Source organism: Petaurus breviceps, unplaced genomic scaffold (assembly GCF_028583685.1).
Source record: "Petaurus breviceps papuanus isolate PSGF00001 unplaced genomic scaffold, PetGlider_PUasm1.0 126, whole genome shotgun sequence".
Classification (NCBI taxonomy): domain Eukaryota; kingdom Metazoa; phylum Chordata; class Mammalia; order Diprotodontia; family Petauridae; genus Petaurus; species Petaurus breviceps.
The window spans coordinates 20,590,797-20,617,606 of NW_027185655.1; the positions used below are offsets into that span (position 1 = coordinate 20,590,797).

Genomic DNA, 26,810 nt, shown 5'->3' on the forward strand with positions numbered 1-26,810 from the left:
TGTGCATGTTCTGCTGGGGACACATGGCTGCCTAATTGATAAAAAGTTCCCTGCCTTCAAAGCCAAGCAGACCCAGGTTCCAGTTCCAACTCTGACCCATTCTGGCTGTGGCCCTGGCCACGTCCCACCTTTTGGAAGCAGCCTCTCTCTGTAACCCTTTAGTTACTTGTTTAATTTATTTTAATTTAGTTACTTTAGTTTGATTAGTGCTTTTCCTCTGAGTTTTCTCATCTGGGAAGCCCTTGTACTAACGGTCCAAGTTCATCCCTTTTTCAAAATTTTTTTGTTAATCACTTACGGTATAAAATTAAAATTAATTTTATTTTAGTAAAATACTAGCTAAGAAAATGACGCGTGCTGGTGCTGATGAGGTTTTATGAGGAGCCTGGGCAGGACAATATTTTTGTTAAAAAATGTAATTATATCGGAATGTATTTCATTTCAGAAATCGGTTAATTACCAAGGAAATCTATGGCGTGATTATCACTTATTTTTGCCCTTTGAAGTCGGAGGCTCAGTGAGGTTCAAATTCAAACTCCTCCCATATGATCTCGGGTGAAAGTGGAATGGGTACAACTGCCCAAAGGGACCCGCCTACTCTGGGGCAGTCCTCCAAAAACTGAGTTGGAGACACGCCCAATTACGTTCTTCAATCCCCGCCCCGGAGCGCATGCCCGCAAAGAGCTTCCGGGGAGGCGGGCTAGAGCTGGCGCACTGTGACGACGTCATATCACGCACCCAGAGCGCCCGCCGCAGCCTTTCTACGTCAAGTGGCCGCCGTGGCCTCTGAGGCTTCTGCCTCTGGGAGTTGAAGTTCCTTCGGAGAGCGAAGTGGAAGGAAAGCGAGACTGATCGCGAAGCCATCTGCGGGTGAGAGGAGGCTGCCACTTCGCTCGGGTAAGGTGGCTCCCAGCCACGATGAAGGGAGGAGTGCCCTCCACGTAGCTGTGCTCTACTACAGCCGGCGCTTACTACAGGCCTAAGGCTTCCGGGAGCTGGGCGGGGCCGGCCATGGGAGGCGTGGCTTGGAGAGCGCGTGGCTCCTCTCGCCTCTTCCCCAGAGCTTAACCGTAGTCCGCGGTTCCACCTTTCGCCCCTCCCCTCCACGTGACGTCATTCAAGATCCCTTCCCCCACCTTACGTAATAGTTTGAGTCCGCCAATGAAAGGCGACTTCCTTCTTTCTCATTCTGCCCTTCGCACGTAACGTGGTAACGTGGTAACGCCGGGGCGGGGAAGCCCACCATGACTAATGACTTTCCCAGAGGGCGTGTCATTCCCTTCCCGAGTCACATGCTCTTGGCCCTCCGGCTCCCACACGTGGCGGGGGAAGGGCTTAAGCGTAAGTGGCGTCCAGCTGAGAATACTGGAATGCTGAGGCCTGCGAGGCCGGCCACTGCGCGGTGCAAACTTGAAAGTGCTGCATAAACATCAGCCGTGCCTGCGGCTGCTGATGCCCCGTCCCCTCCAGCCTCTTTGCAGGGTGTCGCTGGCCGGTGGCGGCCGGCGGAGGGGAGGCCCCTCTAACCCCCAGACGCGGCCTTTGCGCGGCCACCTCATCAGCTCACGCGGTCAGTTCGCACCTCAGTGCCGGCGGCTCCCAGTTCTGTGTTACCCTTTAGGTCCCTCCTGAGCTTGGCGCCGTCCACCTTGTCCTTCCGGACGAGGACCGCGGCGTCAGGGCCATGACGCCGTGACCTGCAGTTGACTTACATTTGAGGCAGGCCGCCAGCCTCCGCTTCTCCTCCGGGGCCGGACATCCCTCAGGAGGCCTGGAGGTGGCCCAGCGTGCGTGGGCCCCCACTTGGAGGGAGCTAGCGCCCATTCGGTGAAGGGTCAAGGGACGGCCCCTCTGATAAGAAAAAAGAAATAAGATCGGGCCCCGCTTGTCTTGTCTGAACTTGGCATCTCTCTCAGCACTGAAACGGTTGGCGATTGAGGTTCGTGCCCAAAGTGGCGGTTTTGACCGGCATCTCTGTGTCTCCTTAGCGCTGACGAAAGGCTGCCCCTCCGTTGTACAGACACGAGCCCCTCAACATGTCCTCCGCCGGGCTCCCAGCGCCCCCCGAGGCAGACGGCGTGAGCGAGGGCCCAGCAGATGGAGGAGAGGCCGCCGAGCGCATGTCCAAGCGGCAGCTGAAGAAGCTGCTGCGGCAGAAGCAGTGGGAGGAGCAGCGAGAGCTGCGCAAGTATGGGCCCCTGGCGCGGGCTCGTTATCCCTGGGGGGGCGCATGGTGGAGAGAGTGCTGGGCCTGGGTAACCCTGGCCAGTCTCACGTAGCCGCATCTGTAAAATGGGGGCAGTGGCAGTGCTTACCTCCCGACTGACGCACATTAAGAATGTAGTTAAGTAATGTAAATACATGCAAAATGCTTTTTATGTATTGTGTAAACACTAGCTAGTGGTAGCAATAGCAGCCTTTTGTGAAATGACTGGTGGGACTGGGCCATATTCTGTTTGCATACAGCATGAGCACCCTTTTGATAAGAGACGTCGTTTAGAACCTTTGCAAGTTTAGCTAGAGGCATCCATTGGAGCTGGTACTCCACAAAGCCATAATATCTGGTCAGTTTGTTGGAGGTTAGGAATCAGGCAGATAGCTTGGATGTAGTTAAGAAAAAAACAGTTGTTCAAAAATCAGCCTTTCTCCTACATTTCCAGATTGGCGTTTATCAGGCCAATTTGGCCGTGAAACATTTGTAATGTAGCATTAGGTCTAGTATGTTCTGACTTAAGTAATCTGGGAGTATGGAGTCTCCCTGAAGGAATACAGAAGTATGGAGTTTGGGCAGCAGAATAAAAGAAGTGGAGCTTATTTCGTATACCCCTAATGTAGTTACGTTTGACCTGAAACATATGTGATTTTATCTTTGACATCTTAGATGGAAAGTATTAACATAAGAAGTTTCTCCCATAACTCCTGTACACACTAGAGAGAACATCACTGTTAAGCTGACTCTGGTGTGGAAAACCACAGCCTGAGAGGTCTGTAAGGGGATTAAGGAAGAACGTTTAATGCAGTACAGCCGCTGGGCTAATAATGTTAAGAAGAAACAAAATTTTGGACACAGATGGTATTTGGGCAGAAATGGATTTTTTTCATCAATTCATATCCTTGTCAACAAAAGCTCTTAATAGGAGCTTTTCAAATGTTAGTTTGCTTTTTTTTCTTGTCCTTGCCTTATTCATTAATTAATATGACAAAATAAATTGCTTTTCATTAACCAATTTTAGGCAAAAACGTAAGGAAAGACGCCAGAGAAGAAAATTGGAGCGACAGTCTCACCTGGAGTCCAACCCAGATGGCCATGACAGGAAACGTTTTCGGAGTGAGGCTGTTCCCAGTCCACTCCGCCTTATTGTCGATTGCAGTTTTGACAACTTGATGGTCTCGAAGGTAATCATGATCAAATGTCCAATGTTGCATAGACACATCCTTGGGATTGAGTTACTTTTAGAATGGGCCCTTTCCTGATGAATTATACTGAATCATTCTTGCCTTAATACTTTACTTGCACAACATTTTGAAATAATACTTCCTTTTTTTTTTTTTTTTTTGAGGAATAGGGCCCAAACCTTTAGGGAGGGAACTCCTATTATGGAACCTTTCTCCACCTATGAACATTAGCAGCTTATCTGAAACTTACAGCCTTTGAGAGTAGCCAGGGGAGACACTCAGAAGTTGTGATTTGTCCATGGTCCCATAGCTGGTACTGTATTGAGCCTAGGCTTCCTTTACTTTAAGGCCTTTCTACCCTCTATATCTCCCAGATAATTTTTACTAAGTCAAAATAAATTATGTAATAAATTGCATTTCCTTTCTATACCTATAAAATGGGTGTAACAACTAATAAAAGCTGTTCTTCGTAGAGATTTTATTCTGTAAATGGTCCCTAATCTATAAGTGGAAAATGATGAAAATATGAGTTTCCCTTCTCATTGTGTCTTGAAGAGATAGCCTGATAAGCCTAATTAATTAAATCACATTAATAGAGATCATATTTTAATTATTGAACAGAGTCAATAAATATTTAAGTGTCTGCTGTGTGTCAGGCATTGGGCTAAGTCAGGGAACCCAAGGCCTTGAGACCACATGTAGCCCTCTAGGCCCTTGAGTGCAGCCCTTTGACCAAATCCAAATTTCACATAACAAATCCCCTTTATATGAGGATTTGTTCTGTAAGCCTTGGACTCAGAAGGCTCTACTTAGCTGTATGTGGTCTCGGGGCCACCAGTTCACCACCCCTGGGCTAAGTGCTAGGGATACAGAAAAGGCAGAAGTCTCTGCTCTCAAGGAACTCACAGTCTAATGCGAGAGACAATTTGCAAACAAGCCCATATACATATAGGTTAAAAATTGGATAAATTGGAAGTAATCAGTGGAGAGATGGCAGTAGAACTAAGGAGGGTTGGGAAAGGCTTCCTGTAGAAGGTGAGATTTTAATTGGGACTTGAAGGAAGCCAGGGAAACGAGGAGGTGAAGATGAGGAGGGAGAGCATTGCAGGCATGAGGGAAGCCAGAGAAAGCTTGGAGACAGGAGATGGAGGGTCTTCTTTGAGGAGCAGCCAGGGGGCCAGCATCTCTTTATTACAGGCTATGTAGGGGAGTGTACATTATAAGAAGACTGAAAGGGAGAAAGAAATCAGGTTATGAAGGGCCTTCAAGGAGAAGATGGCAATTTACAGTGAATGTCAAAGGCCGCAGAGAAGTCAGGATGGATGAGGATTGAGAAAAGGCCTTTCTTTGCATTTGGCAGCTCAGAGATCATTGGAGAGAGCAGGTTGAGTAGAATGAGATCAGACTGTAGAGTTGAGAGGGTGAGAGGAGAGGAGGTGGAGGTCCCTATTGTCGAGGACTTTCTCCAGGAGTGTAGCCACAAAAGGGAGGAGAGGCCTGGGATACTAGCTTAGAGGGGATGGATAGGGAGGGTTTTCTGAAGATGAGAGAGGCATGTGCCTGTTTGTAGGCAGTAGAGAAATTGCCAGTCATCAGGGAGAGAGTGAAGATAAGTGAGGGCTAATAAAGGGGGCAGCTTGCTAGAGTTGATGGGGGGGGGGCAAGGGGGTGAAGGGTTCACGTAGAGGCATTTGCCTTGGCAAGGAGAAAGACTATCTCATTTTGTGAAATGAGGGTGATGGTGACTCTAGTGGCAGAGGATGTCTGTGTGATGTGAATTGAGGAGGAGAGGAGAAGAGGCAGCTTTCAGAGACTGGCCTCAGTTTTTTTCAGTGAGATGTGAGGCCAGGTTCTCAGGTGGGCAGGAGGGGCATAAGGAAGCTATGGGAGATTTGAGGAGGGATGGATAGGTTTGGAAAAGTTGATTGTGGTGAGTTGAATAGTGAATTAATTAGTGAGGTCTACAAGTTACCTTGCAGAGATTGAGATTGTGTAATGAATCTATGGATCCACTCAACACAGTTTTGTGATTTTTCCCTAATTTTCTTCAGCAACATGTGAGTAGGAGGGAATGCAGAGGAAGTGGTCCAGGGCATAGGTCTGACAGGGCAAGATTGGCAATAAAATAAGGGGTTCCAGAGAAGAGGATTGTGTAGTTCCTCCAAGGCCTTACTAAGGCGTCGAGATGGAAAAGGGATGGAAGCATAGCTAATAGAAGGGTCATGGCCTGGAAAGAACTGACGGGTCAAGGGATTGGAGATCGAAGTGTGGACGAAGAAGTGGGTTTGCAGTTGCAAGGCAGTTGGAGAGGTGGAATGACAGCAGGTTGTGATGGGCTAAGGGAATTTCAGAGTTCATGAACATGGCAGTGGAACATGGTGGGGCGAGATCGAGAGTATGAACAGTATGAACATCTCTGAGTGTAGCTGTGGTAGGATGGAGGGCTGGGGAGGTTAGGATGTTTGAGGGAGTGTTGGAAACATAAAAATCAGGGAAAACTTGCCCACTGTGACACTTAAAAGGAGGGCAGAAAATTTGGAGAAAAGCCAGCGATTCATTTTGTTTTAAACAGAGACAAAAACATAAAGCAGTAAGACTTTACAGACTAGTATAACTTGTCTGGTGATTGCATGGGCATTTATGTGACAATCATTCGGGTGAAATTACATGCTGCTCCAACTCTTGTTTGATGGTAGACTTTTCTGTTGCCCTCAAGCAAGGAAATGACCACAAGGGGCAATTGAATTTGAGAACTTTGTTCTGAAAATGAAACATTCTGTTCATAGGATATTAAGAAACTTCATAAACAGATTCAGAGGTGTTATGCAGAAAACCGTCGAGCGTCACATCCTGTGCAGGTAAGGTCCAGGAATTTAAAATGAGCTCTCATCTTTTCATTGTGCCGTTGCTTTAATGTCAGAAGGGTATGATGACATTTTTGTGCTATTTCTAGTATCTCTTGTTGTAATGTGTGTTTGGGCGTAGTCCCTCCAAATTTAAAATGAGTCTTTTTTGATATCTGCATTAGTTTGAAGGGAAAGACAAATTAAAATGTCTCACAGTTTCTCACATGATCCGATGCACTGTTCTCCGACCTTCATTGTTTTTTGCGCCCTTCTGGTGCTTTTCTTTTGGACTTAGAGTCTGCCTACTTGCTTTCCAACATTCAGTTTATTTCTGCTTGGGATATCTCACACCTGATTGATTGGAGTTGTTCTTTTTGACTATGTTTTGTTCTCATTTGGTTTTTATTTGTTGAGAGTTGGCAGATCCAGTGTTGGGTCAGTTTGGGGTCAGTTTTTTTCTTTCAGTGCTTGCTCAAGACTGTGGTTCTAAAACTAATTCTCCTATTTAGGTTCAGGGTCGTTTTACTTTGTTATATGTATTTGAAATTTGAAAGGTTGAGCATTACTGACTCCTTTGGTTCAAGGACCAGTGAGTGGAATTTAGATGGAAGGGAATGTGATATTATCCAAAGAATGCAACAGAGATCAAATTCTGGAGTGGCGGAGCCAGCAAAAGATTGAGGTGAGAGATTTTTCTAGCCCAAGACAACTTAGGACAAGGGTAGGGAACCTGCAGTCTCGAGGCCACATGTGGCCTTCTAGGTCTTTGGGCACAGCATTTTGATGGAGTCCAGGTTTCACAGAACAAATCCTTTTATTAAAAGGATTTATTATATGAAGTTTGGATTCAGTCAAAGGGCCACACTTGAGGACCTAGAGGACCACATGTGGCCTTGTGACCTCAGGTTCCCCATCCCTATGTCTTAGGAGGTGGAAAGGAGAACTATTTTGGAAAAAAAAAAAAAGATAGGTAAAGAAAGAGTCGTATAAAATTTCTTTTATGATACAAGTATTATTTTGATACGTAAACTAGGGAAAGCAGAAACAGAAAGAAAATTGTAGGCCAATTAATAAAATACTAGTCAGGAGGTTACAGCAACATATCACAAAACTTACACCCTGTGACCCGGTGGGATTTATCTCAGGAACTCAGGGCTGGTTCAATATTAAGAAAACTATAAGCATAATTGATTATATCAATAACAAAAGCAACAAAAACAAATATGGTTATCTCAATAGATGCAGAAAATGCTTTTAAACAAAATATATCAATTTGCATTAAAAACACTAGAAAGCAGAAGAATAACTGGAGCTTTTCTTAAAATAAGTACCAAAAACAAGCATAATCTGTGTATGGGGATAAGCTCTCCTAGAAAGATTAGAAGCAAGGATGTTTGTTATCACCACTATTATTCAGTTTTATATTAGAAATGCCAGTTATAGCAATAAGACAAGAAAAAGAAGTCTAAGTAATAAATATAGGCAGGGAGGAAACAAAACTTTGTCTCCTAGAAGATGATATGATGGTGTTACTTAGAGAACCCTAGAGAATCAATCAAAAAACTAGTCAAAATAATGAACAACTTTAGCAGAGTTGCAGGATATAAAATAAACCCACATAAAACATCAACTTTTCTCTATTTAAGCAACAAAACTAGCAGGAAGAGAAATTCCATTTCGAGGACCATACAAACATAATTACAAAACACTTTCCAGTCAAGTAAAGACAGATCCAAACAACTGGAGAAATATTAATTGTTCATGGATGGACCAAGCCAGTGTAATAAAAGTAACAATTCTCCCTACATTAATTTACTTACTCAGTGTCATGTCTGTCAAGCTACCAAAGAATTTATTTTAAAATGCATCTGGAAGAAAAGTGGTCAAGAATATTAAGTGTATCAGTGAAAAGAATATGTGAGAGAAGGTAATCTAGCAGTACCAGATTTCAAACTACATTACAAAGTAATCATGAAAATAATCGGTACTGGCTAAGAATAAAGCAGTAGATTAGGTACTCAGCGCACAACGGTAAATGACCGTGGTAATCTAGGGTTTGATAAACCCAAAGATCCAAGCTTTGGGGGCAGAAACTTACTGTTTGACAAAAAGTGCTAGGAAAACTGGAAAGCAGTTTGGCAAAAATCAGGCACAGACTAGCATCTCACACTGTGTTCCAAGATAAGGTCAGAGTGGGTAAATGATGTCCTAAATGGTGATGTAAAGCAAATTAGAGGAGCATGTAACATTTCACCTGTCAGATCTGTGGATGAGGGAAGAGTTTGTGACCAAACGAGATAGAGAGGATCGTGGGAAGTAAAATGGATAATTTTGATTCATGAAATTAAAAGAGTTTTGCAAAAACAAAACCAATGCAGCCAAAATTAGAAGGAAAACGGGAAACTGGGAGAAAACAATTGATAGCAGGTCTCTCTGATAAAGGCCCCATCTCTCGAATATATAGGAACTGAGCTATATTTATAAAAATCATAGCTGTTCCCCAGCTGATAAATGGTCAAACAGGCAGTTTGAACAGGCAATTTTCAGAAGAAGAAATCAAAACTATCTATAGTCATATTAAAAAAATACTCTAAATGACTATTGGTTTAAGAAATGCAAATTAAAACGAGTCTGAGGTACCATCTCACACCTATAAGAAATGACAAATGGGTGAAGGGGTAAGGGAAAGTAGGTTCATAATAAGTATAGTTAGAAAGTATACATAGAATATATATGTATATAAACATATATTCTATACATACATAGAAAGTAAAGTTCATACTAGGTTCACTCTTCTGGCATTTAGTTTCTTAATCTATTTTTATGTGTGTATGTGTTTTTAAAGCAGGAATAAGAGAATTAGGAATTAAATTACATCATTTTTGCATTTTTGGTAGGTTTTAAATCTACAAGATGTTTTTGTTAAGTAAAGGAGAGGTAGCTTTTCTTTTGCACATCCACAGACTTCTTCCATTCCTTCATTGGTCCTGATTTCCTTAACTTCTTTGGGAGCTTTGATGAAGAGCTGGCAGGTGACAGGTTCGAGGATTACCAGAATTTCAGGGGTGCTTGAGTTCATGAGTATTGCAATAATGGTAATGGGCATGGAGGTGGATAAGAACTGGGAATTTTGACCCTTGGCCTTGCAAGCTAATTTTTTTTTTTTTTTACCATTTCTTAGGCCCTTATATTCAGTTTTGTATAATAGTGACTTCAGTATGTGTTGTATCCCACCAGTAGGTTGTAAACTCCACAAAGGCAGGAAATGCGTCTCGTTTATCGTTGCCTCTCCCCTAACACCTGCCAGAATATGCTGTATGTAGCAGACATTGGACAGTGGTCCTTTTCACTTTTCTGATTCTTCTGAGGCACAAGAATGCCTGCCACAGTCAATGGAATTTGGATCTGAAAGCTGTCTGTGAATTTGGGAGGGAGTTAGCTCCTAGGTTCTTGGGTGTGTGGTGGGTGAAATCTGAATTAACTAAGGAAGCAAAGGTTTGAGCTTCCTAGCACATCATTGTATTAAGCAGGGAGTGCCAATGTGTAACAGAACAGGACCGGGCCTCCTCAGCTTGTCAGTGGACCCCAGATACAGGGAGAGACAGATTTTTATGCTTTTAAAAAATAGAATTGACAGGATAGAAACCAGGATGCAAGATTAGGTCATTTGATCTTTCATTGGAGACAAGATTAGGGACTATCCCAGTTGGGAGGGGAGAGCAAAAATATGCAGTTCCCTGAAATCAGAAAAAGTGGTGTCCTACCCCCCCAGGTGTTTGTATTCAATCAAAGGAATAAGGAAATAGTACCTGATTGTTCAGTACAGGGACAGCTTTCAGATAAGACATCAGCTTGAGATGAGTAATTGTGAGAAAACTCCTTGCATCAGTCTGTGGATCTGACGCGGGTTCTAGTAAGCATAACTTAGTTATGTTAAGTTAGTTAAGGGTCTCTAAGCAGCAGGTAGAAGGTGTCCAGCTTCCCACATTCAAACAATGCAATAAGGTTTTCTCACAATTCTCATAATTGAATAAAGTTTCCTCACAAGATAGAAATTGGACTAGACTATAATTGAATAGGAAGGGAACTGAGCTAGCTCCAGAATTGAGTCACAAGGTGGAGTCAATGTGGTTCGCTTGGTCCCCACAATTCCCTAGGGTTGAAGCATGCATGGGCAGTAATAGACATCCATCAGGAGCATCAAACAACCCCGAGTGGGGAAGCAGAGTTCAGATCTTGTTCCCCTTAGACAAATAGGAATTTTGTCCTGTGCATCATTAATGGAGAAATAAGTGTTAGAGAACTCTAGCATGAAACCTGCACACTCACTCTGTTCTTTTTCTGCTTCCTCTTTCTTCCAACCTCATTCCACAATCTCCCTCTAGTATTATTTGACCAGCCATGGAGGTCAGCTGAAGAAGATCATGGATGAAAATGACAAAGGGTGGGTCAACTGGAAGGTAAGTCAGTCCAGGTAAATGTTGTGCTTCATACATGAATGAGTGTGTTTAAATTCCTGCGTTTTATTGCCAGAATTGTTGTATGCATCATGCTGGAGCTTAGCCTGATAGGGGGATGAACTTTGTCTTTGGTCAAGGGTCACAGAACCAGAGATTTCGAGCTGGAAGGGAAGCTAGATTTAGTCCAACCCACTCATTTAGAGAGGAGGAAATTGAGACACAGAGAAGTTCAGTGATTGGCCCCAAGACACACAGCTTTTTAATGGCAGAGAAGGGATTTGACTCCAGGTCTGTTGACTTCAAATCCAGTATTTTTTCCTCTCCATCGTCTTGCCTTTTTAGAACAAAGTGAGTAAAAGAATAAAATTTCAAGCATCAGATGCTTATTAAGTGCTTATAGGTGCTGCTGATGCAGACAAAAATGAAAGCATTCTTGGCAAGGACCATATTTAAATCAAAGAATTACACTTCATTGGAATAGACAGAGGAGGGGGAGAAGGTGTAGTGCGGAGAAAGCATAACCCCGGGGAGCCACTGGATGGCGCTATCCCCCACCTTCTGGATGGAGGCCTTCCTCTGAAAGCTGCACTTGACATGCTGTGTGACTCTGAGTCAGCTACTTAACTTCTCTGTTTTATTTATGTATAAATTATCTTCCTTTAAAAGGATGTTTGGAATTCATTAGGCAATAAATGTAGTGCTAGAGACATATGTTTTCATACAAGGTGTGCTCTAAATATAAAACATATTTTACAAATCTTAAATTTGAAGAGAAATGCATTTCAGAGCTGAGTGACATAAAAGCTGAAGTGACCTGCCCAGGGTTATACAGACAGGAAGTGGCAAGGCCAGAATTTGATCCCAGATCTTCTGATTCCAATCAGAAAACCCCTTTCACCAAAATTCTACTGTGTTTGTCAGAAGAATCAGTAAGAAATAGGCTTTGATTCTGTCCCTAGTCTCCATTCTTTAATTCTCGCTTGCTTTCCCCTTCACCTTTTAAGAACATTAATTATACCCCCATGTATGCATGGCTTCATTCTGGGCAACCTACAAAGCAGATTTAATAAACAGGGTCTCTTCTTATTAGAAGTTTAAAATAGAGGTCATGTGAAACCAGTACAGGTCATTATCTCCCAAAGGAACAGATACATGTGCAGAATAAAAGCAAATACAGAAAGTAAGTCCATAACCAAATAGAGGAGAACTTTATGTAATGTTTGTCTTGGGCTGTATTCAAGGGAGTTCATTCACCAGAAGACTCACTCTTAGCACACTGTGACCCGTGACACAGTTCCCCCAAGTTTATGGCTTCCATGTTATTTACGGTGCTTGCAGATAGTGGGACAAGAGAATTCACTGGAGCAGAGTCATGGTAACGAGTGGGAGGGGCTGTCTGAGTAGCTGGAGGGAAGCTGCAGTTGAATGTCTTTCTAGGACAGCCCTGAGAGAAGGCTCTCAAGAAACTTTGGTTTTATCAAAGTAAGGGGAAGTCAAATAACTTTTCTGGGGAGGAATAAAAAGGCCAGGCTTCAGCTGAGTGACTAAAGACTTCTGAGGATAATGATAGGCCATGAGGAGGGAATGAGTGAGAGCAGCTAGGGCGTCTGATGAAAACTCTCCAGCAGAGGCAGAAGATCTTGTTAAATTGACAGGAAGCCCTGTCAGGCCTTTACAGAGGGCATGTGGCACATACACATTAATGGAAATAGCTTCCTCAGATGTCATCTCTTCAGCAGCATCCCTGATGAGGGGTCTTCCAGCCTCCACGTGAAGGTGTCCAGTGAGAGGCAGTTCTCTTCAATACATTGAACCAAAATCTGCCTCTGTAAATTCTACTCATAATAGGTAGTTTTGCAGCAGAACATACGCCAGCAGAAAATAAGGAGTCATATTAGAGATCTCCCTACAAACTTGTTGACATTTTCTATTAATGGTTATGATTTGGAGCTACTACTGGACTGGCCAGATCCATTGTGCTTTCACTTGGCCTGCATCTTTCCGCCTTGTGCACAAGAATTCCCTGAGTGGCTTTGTGAACCATTTTGTGGAAATCAGGTATTTTATACATATGGCATTCTTTTCAACAGAAGCCCTTTTTTTGGTTAATAAGTTGTGTGAGGGCAGAAGTCACATCTACACAAGAAGGGACAACAATGGTCTGAGGTTGATAGAATTAAAAGGGAGAGGTGGAATCTTCACATGTCACATAGGAAAAAATGACAGATCTTTAGGGGTTGACTGTATGCATATGTATATGCTTACACACTTAAGGAGAGACAGGGAGAAGACAAAGACCTTTCCGGACCTCATTTCCCCATCTGTAATTATAGATGTAATTATAATTACAAAACTGGGGAAATATTTTTATGGGATTAAATTTTTTTCCCCAATTTCCCTAGAATTGAGGGAGCAAACCACACTAACTGTAGGACATGACTGCAGACATTGAGGGCAGGTGCAGAATTGGGGTTAAATTTAAGTTATAATTAAAAGATTATACAGTAATTCTGAGGAAAAAGGGCTGAAGTGATCAGGAAAGGCTGGTTCATTCCAGTCCAGGATTCTGTTGCCTGCAGAGGCCACTACAAATGTAATAAGAGGCCCTGATTATCTTCCCTGGTGTCTCAGACTTAAAATCTGTTCCCTCTTTTTAGCCATTTATGGCTTTTTTGCATGTAGAAATTTGTCCAAATCTTGTTGGATCATTCAGGCTTTTTTCTGATGGCGTGGCACTTTTTCAAAGGTAATGAATTAAAAAATTGATTGTCATTATCCCTTCCATGTCATGGGGTGTGGGGTGTGGCACTCCCATGATCTGGAATATCTGCTTAGAATTTTTTAGGCCTCCTTTTGTACCGGAGAAGGAAGTCTGAATTGTCATGGTATTAAAAGATAAAAATATGTTGACATTATATAATACTATGCATATATTTTATGCATTCCTGAATTTAAACTTCTGTGTTGTATGCTGGCTTTTGTGTGTTGTCTCTGGCTTCTGAAAACTCCCCCCAAATTCCCAATTAATTTCCTATGCCAACCTGCAATATATCAAAACCTTAATGGCAAAGTTGCAATGTGGAAGTAATACTATCCTAGCATCTACTAAAGTCCTCCTTCAGTGCCTCTTTATGGCATATGCTGAATTTATAAAGGCTGCACTATCAGAGCATGAGCTCTGGCAAGCTCTACACAGCCTGAAAGCCTTGTAGGAGAGGCCTCATGAATGGACTCTGATGTCTGTTTAACCAGGGCTGGCCTTGCTATGTTTGGAGAAGCTCATCACTGAGCTGGTTCTGAAGACTGTCTTCTAAATTATGGCGTGATTGGTGTCTGATAGAGGGAATGCGCTCACTGATAAAAATCACGCAGCTTGAAAACCTCAGAGTGTGAAGAAATACTATGCCTTATTTTATCTGTCCCAAACTCAGCTCAGACAATTTTTAAACAGTGAGTCCTTTGGCCTCCTAGCATTTGGGGCACATTTTGAACATGTCAGAACTTTAGCTTTTCTGCCTCCTGGCACAGGGTCATATCTGGAGGGATTTACGAGATCTTGAGAGCTTGTCTAGGGAAGCAATGGAAGATGAGAGTCGAAAGACCCATTTCTGCTGTGAATGCTAAGTTAAAAGGCTTAGACTTTGCCCTGCAGATAATGGGGAACCATGGGAAGTTTTTGAGTGGGAGAGTGAAACAATGAAAGAATTAGATCCAAAGGTTATTGTAGCAGCAGGATTCAGGATAGTTTACAATAGGAAACAGCTTGGAGAAGGCTATCATGGTCATTTAGGTGATTAGGACTTGGATGGAATTTGACCTTTACTATAAGGACTTCCATCTTATTGTGACAAGAATTGTTTTAATCATAAAGCACGTCTTAGAGTTTGGGGCAGGAAAGAGAAATTTATAATCTCTCCTGAGTTTGCGTTAGCTAGATGACTTTTTGGTAAATAACTTCTCCACCTTTGTGTCTTTAAGGATATCCATATCAAACCTGAGCACTATAGTGAACTTATGAAGAAAGAGGACCTGGTGTACCTCACGTCAGATTCACCAAATATCTTGAAGGAACTGGACGAATCCAAGGCCTATGTGATTGGGGGCCTGGTCGATCACAATCATCACAAGGTGATTATGTCCACTCGGCAGGCCGGTGACCAGGGGCAGCCCTTCCCCTCGCTGAGCCCCAGGCAGCTTTCAGAGTTGTCAGCACTGTTCTCTCCAGCAGAAGCTCCCCTGCCTGTGAGATCACAGACCCAGTGCCTGCAAGCTCTGCTGCTTGCACTTGGTAATGAAAGACAGAAGATGGGTCTGGGCCAGTGGCCCTGGCAGCGTCTGTCTCGTCTTGGAATCCTTGGTTTCGTTGGCATGAGCTAGTGCGTTTTCTGTCTCCTTGCTTTGTGCTGGTCTAGCTTTGCCTCCCATCAGAATGACTACCTACTTGGACAGCTGCCTTTTCCAGAGGGTGTCATACAGTACTGTCCCAGTATACTAAAATTCATTTAACTAAAAAAAAAGTACTTATTTATTAAATGACTGAGGAAAATTTATATAGAAAGTGCAAGTAACCTATCAAGACAGTATGTCCAGAAAATCCGGAAACAGTTATTTCTCTAACTTCTCAGAAAGTGTGTACAGTGAGCTTCTCTCAAGCCTTCCCATGCTATCTCCTGAAGCGTAAACTAAAATAATCCTTTTATTTCTTCTTCTGTGGCCATATTTATTTGTTATGTCTTTCAGTTAAAAAATACTTTAATTCATCTATTTATAGCATATGTTATAACACAGACTACAAAGTTAATTCTTAATAATCTGTATGCTGGTTATCCAGTATGTGGATAATTCAGGGACATGGCTTCGATTTCTCCATCTGCTCTTTGTCTTTTTGACCATTTTAATACTTTTCAGACTCCTGCCTCAAGGGTTTACAGGGAGCAGAGAAGAGTTGGAATTCATATCAGTGAGTTTGGCTAGTAGTTTTGATAAAATTTTCTTGGGGAAGGTAACAAAAACTATAAGATGAAAATCTATTATTTTTTTTATCCAAAGTGATTTGTATATTTCATTTTTTCATGCTATTATTTTTGTTCCTTCTTGCTATATACAGGGCGTCCCAAAAGTCTTAGTCCTGTTTTAAGCTTTAGTAGCTATGCTATTGTTTTAATATCCATTAAAACTTTAATAGATTAAAACCTCACTAAAACTTTTTTTGGGGGACATCCTGTATAATTAAAATATAGCTGTTTGCATTTTGTGTTGTATTCTACATCTTATTGCTATAAAAAAAGATTAAAGTTCTTTTTGTATTACAAATATGTGTTATCTCCACATCCTCTTGTAGGGAAAGTTAATGGTGCTTCTATAGAAATGCAGTGTTAGCCTATCTAGTGTCCCAAAAGTCTTGGTGAAATTTTAAGCTTTAATACCGATTAATAACTAGGAGATACAGAAGAAAGAAGAGATCTGATTTGTTCTTTTATAGACACAGTTCTGACCAGAGCTTGGGAGGCACATTACCTTCTAAAAAGGATGATTATAGGAAGGAAGAATGTCTGAATGTTAGGAGTATCTTGCCCAACCACAGTAAAAGAAGATAATGACAAGTTTCCCAGAAAGCATTCTTTGTAGTTTGCAGTAAGGCCTTGTTTGTTTGCTTAGGGTCTGTTTAGGGTCCTCCCCAATCCCCCCCCCCCCCCCCGATCACAGACCTGGATTTGAAGTAGTGTATTCCAGTGCCAATTACAGTGTCCTTTTTACAGGGCATCACATATAAACAAGCATCGGAGCATGGAATTCATCACGCACAGCTTCCCCTTGGGGATTTTGTGAAAATGAACAGTCGAAAAGTGTTAGCTGTTAATCATGGTAAGTTCTGAAATGGTTAGGCAGAAAACGTTCCAGCATTGGCGGACATATGGGAGGAGAGCCTCAGGGCCAAGTGTCTGAGTCTGGATGCTGATGCATTCACTCCTTACCTCTGAGGGCTCTCCTGGGTGAAGGCATGTGCCTAGGGGGAGTGACTGTTTACAAGATGGGCGATAGAGGTGATAACCATTTCCTGTTTTGGTGTCATGCCGGGAGAGACTTAGACTGCTACATTCTGACACTTTTTGCTCCACAATAAATCTAATTTGTTGTGGCGTGTCACACAGTATGACAGGAGCAGAAGGAGGAAGGGAAAGAAAGAAAAGGAAACTTTTTATGCTTGTTTAATTGATAGGGAAAGAGGATGGACTTTGGAAAAAACTGCTTGAATTCAGTAATAGAGAAGAAAAGGGAGAGTCCCATGCTATATTCAGACCCTGACTCCGAGGTTTTAGAAATCAGCATATCCTGACAATAAAGTACAGAAGAAGAAATGCATTTTTACAGTGTGGGAAATACTCTAGATCACTGCTAAGAAATTGTGGGTTGTTTTTTCCCTTATAGTTTTTGAGATCGTGTTGGAGTATCTCGAGACAAGAGACTGGCAGGAAGCATTTTTCAGCATCCTTCCTCAGCGGAAAGGTGCCGTCCCTGCAGACAAAGTCTGCAGAAGTTCCTCACCTGAACGCGGCCAAGCCAAGGATGAGGAGGAGAGTGACTCTAGTGCGGAGGAAAGCACCGAAAATGTGCGTGACACAGCGCAAGGAGGAGACACGCAGGACACGTAACCCTCTGCAGTGGCAGCTGGCAGAGAGAAGCCCCCGACATCTGGCATCGGCAAGGAAGCCTGCATTTCTGTTACGCTCTTTAGTTAGTTACATCAGCGATTCTAAATGGAAAAGACCTTTGAAGCTTCCGGAAGATGATGGTTTTTTTCATTTATCCTCAGCAGTTTAGAAAATGAGTGCCTAAGGAATTAATACTTATTGACTGACTGATCATTGTACAGACAGAGCGTACGGGAATAGAGGGAGCGCTGGTCCTGGAGAAAGGAGCACCTCCAGTTTGCCTCCTGCCTCTGTGACCCTGGGCAAGTCATCTAACCTTCGTCTGCCTCAGCTTCCTCATCTGTGGAGTGGTGGTAGCAGTGGCCTCTGTCCGCGGGGTTACTGCAGGCACGAAGCAAGATAACCCATTTGTAAAGTGCTTTGTAAACTTTAAAGTGTTATATAAATGCCCGCTGTTACTATTATTCCTTCAGCACTCCAGTGTTTGCCTTTATGTCCTTTCACGTGATTGTATTATCTGTCATCAGTAGCCGTCGGAACCACTGGGTTTTTCCGTGTTGGCAGGGTAGTAGTATGGGGACACTCAGGCAGTACACCTGAATGCTCTGCTTGGTGGGTGGATTTTAATTAGTCTTTGATTTTATATGCCATTGGACTACTTTTTTTAAAAAAAGAAGAGTTAATTGTTAATGTTTGGTTTCCTCTCCATCAAATCCTGATAAAATTGTTCTTCTCTTCCCTTATTCCTTCTTCAAAGGGGGAAAAAAAGATTGACCCCAGGTTTCTGTGAATTGACCCCAGGTGTCTGTAGTTTCTGTGGCTTGGGACAAAGTCCAACCCCAGGCTTCTCCCTTCACTGATGCAGGTCCTCAAATTATCTGCTTTTTATTCTTTTTTTTAGCTTACCCTCTGTATCTTCTAAACTGTATTTAAAACCCTCCTCCTTCGCTTGCCTGGCCCAACACTTCTCTCCTTTTCATTGTACCATACTGGTCTTTTTGGTGTCATTTTTAAAAATTGTTGTTTGCCCAGCCCAGCCGAGAGGGAGGCTCATGAGATCCCTATTCTCTCCACCCCTCATCTCAGTGTCTGAATTAACTTTATTCTGTCTTCTTCCTTGCCTCTCCTCTCTTGAGGAATTTTTTAAAATGTTTTTTCAACTTATAACCCAGTTTGACTTTCTTCTCCTCTCATTTGACCCCAAGAAATATTGGGGCTCTAAAGGGTCCTAAGTCTTTTCTTCCCCCAATTATGATCTTGTCCTTTTGCAGTCCATTTGAGTTTCCTTTGCTGGGTTTGTCTTTGAAAGGCCCTCTACAGCCTTGGGTTTCTCAGGAAGAATGCTTGCAAGTTATCGATTTCTGAACACTCAACTTTGTAGGATAACTAATTATTGGGTATAGGTCTTTTCCCCTAGGCTTTTTGGTTGATAATTTTAATCCCTTTCTTTTATTGTTGATAAATCCTGACACATTATAATTAGAGTTCTTTATAGTATGCCCTATTTCATTTTGTAGTTTGTAATATTTCTTCTTTGGCCTGGGAGTTCTGGGAAGCTTGGCAGTCACAGATTCAGGGTGTGTTCACATAGTCTCTCTCTCTCTCTCTCTCTCTCTCTCTCTCTCTCTCTCACACACACACACACACACACACATGAGAAAAAGGAATTTTTTTTCCTACCACCAAATCATGTTGAAATAGCTCTAATCTCTCTAGTGGTGCTAACCGCTTCTAACCTGTGGATTCTCTATATGTACTTTGCACTTTGGTTCCAATACTTGTATTACTTCTCATCCTGTTTTTTAGTTCAGCTGTTTTTGACTAGTTCTCACATATTCTTCTAATTTTTCTATCCTGTGACTTTGTATGCTTTGTTGTTTTAACGTTTTTGAGTTCCATTTTTTCCATGCTATTTTTCAGTGTCCACTACTTTGTTAAGATTTCCTAGCTTTTTTCCTAAGGTGCCATTTCTTCCATGCCTTATCCCTTTTTTTCAGATTTTTTTTTTTTTAAGCAATCGGGGTTAAGTAACTTGCTTAATTATTTCTGGGTGTGGTGCTGAATATCTGAGCCCAGATTTGATCCCCAGGTCATCCCGACACTGGAGCCGGTGCTCTTACTCAGTGAGCCACCTGGCCACCCCTAAGCAATTGGGGTTAAGTAACTTGCTCAAGGTTACACGGCCAGGTGTTTCTGGGTGGGTGCTAAATGTCTGAGCCCAGGATTCGATCCCCAGGTCATCCCGACACTGGAGACGGTGCTCTTACTTGCTGTGCTACCTGGCCGCCCCTTTTCAGATTTTTTTTAAGGCTTTCCCTCTACTTTTATTTTTTCTTTTTGGAGGGGGGAGGACAGGGCAGTTGGGGTTAAGTGACTTGCACAAGGTCACGTGGCTAGTAAATGTGTCAAGTGTCTAAGGCCGGATTTGTACTCGGGTCCTCTTGACTCCAGGGCTGGTGCTCTATTCATTGCACCATCTACTTTTAAATGTCCCATGGCCATTCTTAATTCTTTTCTGGTTTTCTGATTGTAGTTGCTACACTATTTTTTCAAGATGCAGTGGTGGAGTATCCTGGGTGGGCTCCCCTCACCTTCTAGTGTTTCTTAATTGCATCAGGAGTTTACCTTTACTTGTATGTTTTCTTCTTCTCTTTGCTGCTTTTTCTTTTTTACCCCCCTCCCAGCCCTTATGGAAATGTGATTCCTAGAATTTCCCTCATTTGAGTGGCGGAGAGTTCTAGTTGAGCCATGGCTGCGCATAACATCTGTTAAGGCCTACTAGGAGCTTTTGGTGTTTGACTCAGGAAGCCCCAGCCTGACAAGGAGGTGGAGAATCAAGAGTTTGAAATGCCGGTATTGGTTACTGGGGTATATCCTCTGTTAACCTTTAAAATTTCCCAGTGAATGGCTGGCTTAACTACAACAAATTCCAAATTTCTTTTGACTTTGAAGCCAGTGAAATGGGCCCAGCATGGGGTGTGTAACCCAGCCTTATGGCAGTAACATTAGGTAGCCCTTAGTTAGGCCCAAGCTCAAGTGGCCCCCCAGAAAACCCAACTGATTATTCTACCTGCTGCTGCTCAGAACCTCTCTGGGCCATTTCCAGGGAACCTGTGTCAGGAGTGGAGAATGGGGGTTCAATTGGAGCAGATCAAGGAAGGGAGGAGGGTTCATGGGGGTGCATCTGCCCTACCTGTTGGGTAAAAGTTAGAAGCAGGTTTAAGCTTCAAACTTCTCCCATCTCTGGAACTCTCCCAGGGAGGGGGCAGGAGGGGCTTGATTGGTACAGAAAGCCCAATAATATGTCCTTGTTTGACTTTTCTTGCTTTCTATGGGGATCTTCTTTCTCTTCTCTTGTTCATTCAGTTTCTTTAGAGGCATTTCCCCCTGTTTTTGAGGTGTTGGGTGGAGGTGGAAATGCTATGTTTCACTGGAAGCTTCATTCAGTCATCTTCCCCAGACATCTACAAGACATTTAGCAAAAAGTTCCAGATTGGCTAATCAAAAGCCTCAAGGTTTATTTGTTTTTTTTTTTTTTAATGAGCAGCAGACCTATCTCAGGTGTCCTCCTTCTTGACGCAAAATGAGAATTACTGGGGTGCATTCGGTTATTACTTGAATTTGTATTCCAATGTGGCTGTGGGTTTTGATAGCTTTGTCTTCAGAAGGTTCATTGTGGCTTTGACTTGGTTTGCCATATTTAGGAAGAAAAGGATCTTCTGTTGGCAGCTTTTCTGCCATCTTTGCTTCCTTCCATTGTATCTGATAAATTCTGCCACCCAATTCTGGTCACATGTGAAACGGGTGTATGACACATGTCTTGTTTAGACATGTTTAGATATACATGTATGTCTAAATATAAATCTAACTTGTCAGATAATTTATGAAGGAGAATGTGCAAATAACTGTTTATACATCCAACTATATAAATGTTTTATGACCTGATTAATCTATGGTAATGAAGTTGTTGTGTTATATATTTCCAAGACAATACGTATATGCCATACATACAATTCACAACTCAAGAGTATGTCTCTACTAAAATCTTTGAAATACTGTCCCAGTATTCCAGATATAAACGGCTAAAATATGCATGTTTGTGTGTGTAGGGGGGTAAGCCAGGTTTTTTTTGAGAATGGGATTAAACAAACTGCATCAGGAGAAGTTCCTATTATTAAATAGAAAAGTAGAGAATTTAAGCAGGTTTAAGGTACTGTCTTCCGTGCAACCGATGCTGGTTACACTAATCTTCAGTATAATATAGTTCCCCTTTCTGCTCATTGCTATCTTAAATTATATACAATACTTTGAAAGAGAAAATAGTGAGATCTGGTATTTGTTTTTACAGCTTTCCTTTCTGGTTGATTTTTGATAAGCTTTCCCATACATTGGATCTATTTTTTCAGATCTTTTAGTGCAGAGGTTCTTAACCTAGGACCCATAAAACTCGTAGGGTTTAAAAAAATTAACTTTCAATATAATCAGATTCCTTCTTTATGATGCAATATATTTTATGCATTTAAGAACATCATTCTGAGAAGGGGTCTGTAGGGTTCACCATGCTGCCCAAAGTTTCTATGATACTCAGAAAAGGTTATGATTTTAATGAGTTTTAACTGAAAGGAAGAAGGAAAGAAGGAGCCTAGACTTGCATTCTGCTTTTTACATGACTTCATTTCCTACTAGATTATAAATTCCTTGAGGGTAGGGACAGTCTTTCCCCCCCTTTTTTGTGTGTGTGTTCCTAGCACTTAGCACATTCCTATCACATAGAAGGGTTAATGAAAATTGATTGATTCATTAATGATTGATGTGTCCTCCTCTCCCCAGTGAGCCAACTGTTGAACAAAGAGGGGAAAAGAAAATTCAGCCATGCTTTACCACCACTACTAAAAGTCCTAGTCAAGCCAGTGCTCAGGTTTATAGACACTCCCTTCATCAGTGTCTGCCCAGCACTTTTGTTATTTGCGGCCCCCCCCCCCCCCTTCTTGAAGAAGACTAATGACATCAGGAAGGTGATTTCATGGTTTGCAAGTGAATTGGATTTAAGCGAGGAAGGCCTGTGCAAAGTCACCAGCTTCACTCTTTCCTACAGGGTCATCTGAGTCCAATGGCAACACAAAGGTAAGGTTGACTGGAAATGCCCTGTATGCAGTGGAAGACCTTGGCCTTTTTAAGCTAAAATCTTTCCCAGGTTTTGGTTTGTCTGAGGCAATGTCTGTTAACCCAAATCTAGCCGCTCTACTCTCCCATATGAGTTGGGATTATATCCCAATGCAGAAAAATAATTTTATGGGGGTCAAGTCGTGGTATAGTAGCTTATGTCTGGACTCTTCCCCAAACAAGACTCCAGCACTTGCTTTGGCTATTGCACAGCTCATTGAGTTAATGGATTTCTGCTCGAAACTATTTTAAAAGTCAATAGCTTGTCCGCTCAATCCTTTTGTTTCTTTTCATAGTATTTGTTGCTGTTAGGGAGAAATGGAAGGGGGAGACCATGATTTGTGGATCACTCACCAATTGTTTCCTCTATAAATCCTTCTGTGACATCTTAGTTTTACTCCCAACTAGCTGTGTGACCTTACTTCACCTTTTAAGGCTTCAGTTTAGTCGTCTCTAAGGTAAATGAAGCAGCACTGATTAAGCATTATATACCCAGACTCTGTGTTCAGCCCTGGGTATGCAAATATGAACAAAAACAACCTCTGCCTCAGAGGACCTTTTGTTGTAATAGGGGAAGACAAGACATACACGTAAAAGGGAGTTTGGGTCTAAGGAGTCAAAGGCAGTGAATCCATTTATAGGGCAGTCAGATGACATGTCCTTTTCTAGACACGATGGGACTATTGACTGATTGCTGTGCCCAGAGCAAGAGATAGAAAGCTGACAGTGGAGGAGGAAGGGTACAAAGGTTTATGCCTATAGGCAAGTGGCAAGATGGCTTGAATTGAGGACTGGATAAGGTTGAAGAATTTGGTATTTTGAGCTACTGGGTCAATATAGTAGGCTAAATGGGCTAGTTTGCACTTGATTCAACATTCTAGTTGCTCAGAGTTCTGTTTTATCTTCCACTATGTTTGCCACTATGTCTATATAATCATTCTTTTGGCTTTACTTTTTATTCCTAGGTCTTGTTTATCCAGTCTGTTCCTTTAAAGAACTATATAAATGCCAGCTTTTATCATTGTCATCATTATTCCACTGATCAACTCTTCAATTTCCCCCCTATATCATCAGGTAGATTTTCATAATTTGTAATATAATTTGAGATACAGTAGTTCCAACAGCCCTTCTTTCCTACTTTAAAAAGAAGAAAAGCCTCAACTTAAAACTTTAAATAAAAAATTGTTTTATTGATGTATTTAATTTTGTACCTTACAGTCTTTTCCCAGTATACCCTTCAATGAACCCACCTTTAACTAAGCAAAAACTTTTACATTTGACAGAGTATTGAATGTTCTGTAGTCCTCCATCTCTTTACCAAGAGGAGGGAAATGTTTCACCATCTATTCTCCAGGATAAAATTTGGTCACTGAAATTAATCAGAGGTTGGCTGCTTATTAGTGATTGTCTTTCATTTATATTATATTATATCATTTTATATTATTTTATTCATTGTGTATTCTCCCTCAATAGAACTCTATCTGCTTCTCTGAGTTTGTCCTTTCTTGCTTGGGATTATAGAAATACAGATTCAGAACTGATAGAGACGTCAGACCATCTATTGGAGCCACCTCATTTTATAGATAATAAAACAAACCGGAGGGTTAAATAACTTGGCCAAGGAACAGATAGTAAATATCCAATGTGGGATGGATTTGGATCCATTAACTCCAAAGCCAGTGCACTTTCCACACTGCCTCCTCCATTATCCTTACACACCAACTTTTGTTCAGATGCTCCCCATTCAATGGATTTCTGCCTTGTTTCCAGCTCTTGACTACCACAAAACATGCTGCCATCAATATTTTTGGTATATATGGAGCCTCTCTGCTTTTGACCTCTTGGTAGTACTTACTAGTGAAGTAGTACTTGGTAGCCTTACTAGTGAAATCATAAGGCAAAGTGTGTTTTCTCTACTAATTCCAAATTGTCTTCCAGATTCTTTGGACCATTTGACAGCTCTATAAATATACATATCTTTTCATAAAACCTTTAACTGCTTCCAGATTTTATCTTATTTGCCAGTTTGATGAGTGTAAACAGGGGTGGGGAACCTGCAGCTTTGAGGCCACATGTGGCCCCCTCGGTCCTCAAGTGTGGCCTTTGACTAAATCCAAATTTCACAGAACAAATCCCCTTAATAAAAGGATTTGTTCTTTAAAACTTGGACTCAGTCAAAAAGCTGTACCCAAGGACTTAGAAAGCCACATGTGGCCTTGAGGCCACAGGTTCCCCACCTCTGGAGTAGGGTAAAATATCTTTAATTTTGTTGCTTTAATTTCCGCTCCTCTTCATTAGTAACTTGGCAAATTATTTTTATATGATTTTGCTAATTTGCAGTTCTTTTGAAAACTATTCACTCTTGAAAACTTTCACTACTTTATCGGAGACATGTTTTTGATTTTATGTATATATATATATATTATATGTATATATATATATATATATATATATATATATATATATATCCCTGAGCCACTTAAATCCCAAGGATGGTTTCAACACCTCATTAGAGGGAAAACTAGCCTATCCTGTATGTCGCATGTTGTTCTTACTGCATCACACCCTTTGGTGACAATTTACTTTCAACATTTCAGTGTCTCTGGTACCATCATTGGACCAGCCCTAACCTTGCAGCAATGGAGTAATAAAAGGAAAGCAACAGAAATAACTGAAACAACCCAGAAAAGAAAACAAGTGATGTAACAGCCCCTTGAAGGAGTATGAAGGACAAAAACTAGGAATCGCAGACTCTGTCACCTCACTTCAGAAAGATGGACTCTTTGGTCTTATCAGGGGACATCGAATATTTGCGATTCACTAAATGTAAAGGCAGGATTAGCAGCAGGGGGGTACACCAGGGCCACGGTGCCAATGATTGGCCTTTTGGCCCATTCACCAATCCCCATTGTGGGCAGAGTCATCTGTAGGACGGTGACTAAGTAGTCCTTTCCCTCTTGCATATATCTGTCCATGCCTGCATCAAAACCAAGAATCACCCTGTTCCCAACCTACCAGCCAGGACCTCCCTCTCCCAGGGAGATCGATTTGATAGATTCTTTCGTAGATTCTGATAGATTCTTTTGATTATATTCAGAAAAGGTCCTCTTAAATAAATGTTCTATTTTGCCTAATGTTTTTTTTTTACATCTATTGTTAGAAACATGATTTTTATCTTGTAATTAAATTGTGATTATGATGATAATTTTCCTAATATTAAAGCATTCTGATATGCTGAATATAAATCCAATTGGGTTAAAAGAATTTAAAACTGTATTAGTCTAGTCTGTTTACTAATAGTAAATTTTATTTAGTATTTATTTACTAATAGTAAGTTTTATTTGCTATTTCTGTGTTGATATTCATTAGTGATGATTACCCATAGATTTCTTGCAGTAATTGCTATTGACCTGCTTGATAAGAAGCAATCACTGTTGATGTGGTTTTATTGTGTACCTCCCAATTGGGAAATGAGAGGTACAGTGTGAGTGAATAGGAATGTTGGATTTGGAGACAGCGGGCCTTGATTCCTGCTTTAAGGCTGGTAAAGCACTTGGCAAATATCTCACTTTATCCCCTCGACAACCCTGGGAAGTAGTTACTCTAATTATCCCCTAATTACAGATAAGGAAACTAAGGTAGACAGACTAAGTCACTTGCTCAGGGTCACACAACTAGTAAATGTCTGAGGCAGAATTTGGTCCATTGTACCACCTAGCTGCCTCTCTTACTGACCTTGCATGACTTTGGACAAGTCACAGCCTTCCTCAGTTTTAGTTTATTTGTAAAATGAGGATATTAGACTGAATGTCCTCTACAGGCCCTTCTAGTTCTCGATGTCTATCATGATGCTAAGTCTGAGGTTTTAAGGTAAGCTATTTCTACTTTGTCTGATAAATGATTTAACCCTTAAGGGAGGGAGGGAAGGAAGGAAGGAAGGGAGGGAGGGAGAGAGGGAGGGATTAAGTACCTATGTATTAGGCTCTATGCTTAAGTGCTAATACAAATATCTCATTTGCTCCTCCACCCTGGGAAATAAGCATACTGAGTAGTTCTTTTCTACTGAACCTGGTTTGGACCAACATAGGAGATGCCCAAGGAGATAAAAGGATGTTTTCCTCGAGCTGTTTAATACAAGACTACTCTGACTCGCCAAAGATATTTTATGAATTTCAAAGGTCACTTTATATTTGTAACCTATCACTTGTATATTATAGGTGTGTGAAAGTTAAAGATTATGGAGAGCAAATGACCAAGTAATTGTTATCAAGCTTTCTCTCATTGTACTTTAT

At 41.7% G+C, this 26,810-nt stretch overlaps 3 protein-coding genes across 7 annotated transcripts in view; all 3 read left to right on the forward strand.

Moving 5' to 3' along the window:
• Positions 1 to 26,810, forward strand: part of LOC138165848 (alcohol dehydrogenase E chain-like) — a 417,804-nt gene that overhangs the window by 94,836 nt on the left and 296,158 nt on the right. The window lies entirely within an intron of this gene.
• The window catches only part of LOC138165852 (all-trans-retinol dehydrogenase [NAD(+)] ADH7-like), a 224,302-nt gene that overhangs the window by 94,836 nt on the left and 102,656 nt on the right, over positions 1 to 26,810 (forward strand). The window lies entirely within an intron of this gene.
• TRMT10A (tRNA methyltransferase 10A) lies at positions 607 to 21,304 on the forward strand. Of its 5 annotated transcripts, none has more exons than XM_069094173.1 (8): positions 607 to 870; positions 1,989 to 2,188; positions 3,234 to 3,396; positions 6,183 to 6,254; positions 10,628 to 10,702; positions 14,681 to 14,830; positions 16,462 to 16,567; positions 17,132 to 21,304. In XM_069094173.1, exons 2-8 carry the CDS (start codon positions 2,037 to 2,039, stop codon positions 17,353 to 17,355), a joined length of 942 nt encoding a protein of 313 aa, XP_068950274.1. In that variant the 5' UTR covers positions 607 to 870; positions 1,989 to 2,036; the 3' UTR covers positions 17,356 to 21,304. The 5 variants fall into 5 exon arrangements, with proteins under 5 accessions (XP_068950274.1, XP_068950263.1, XP_068950271.1 ...); XM_069094162.1 differs by having other exon boundaries at positions 609 to 897; XM_069094170.1 differs by lacking the exon at positions 607 to 870 and adding an exon at positions 949 to 1,570.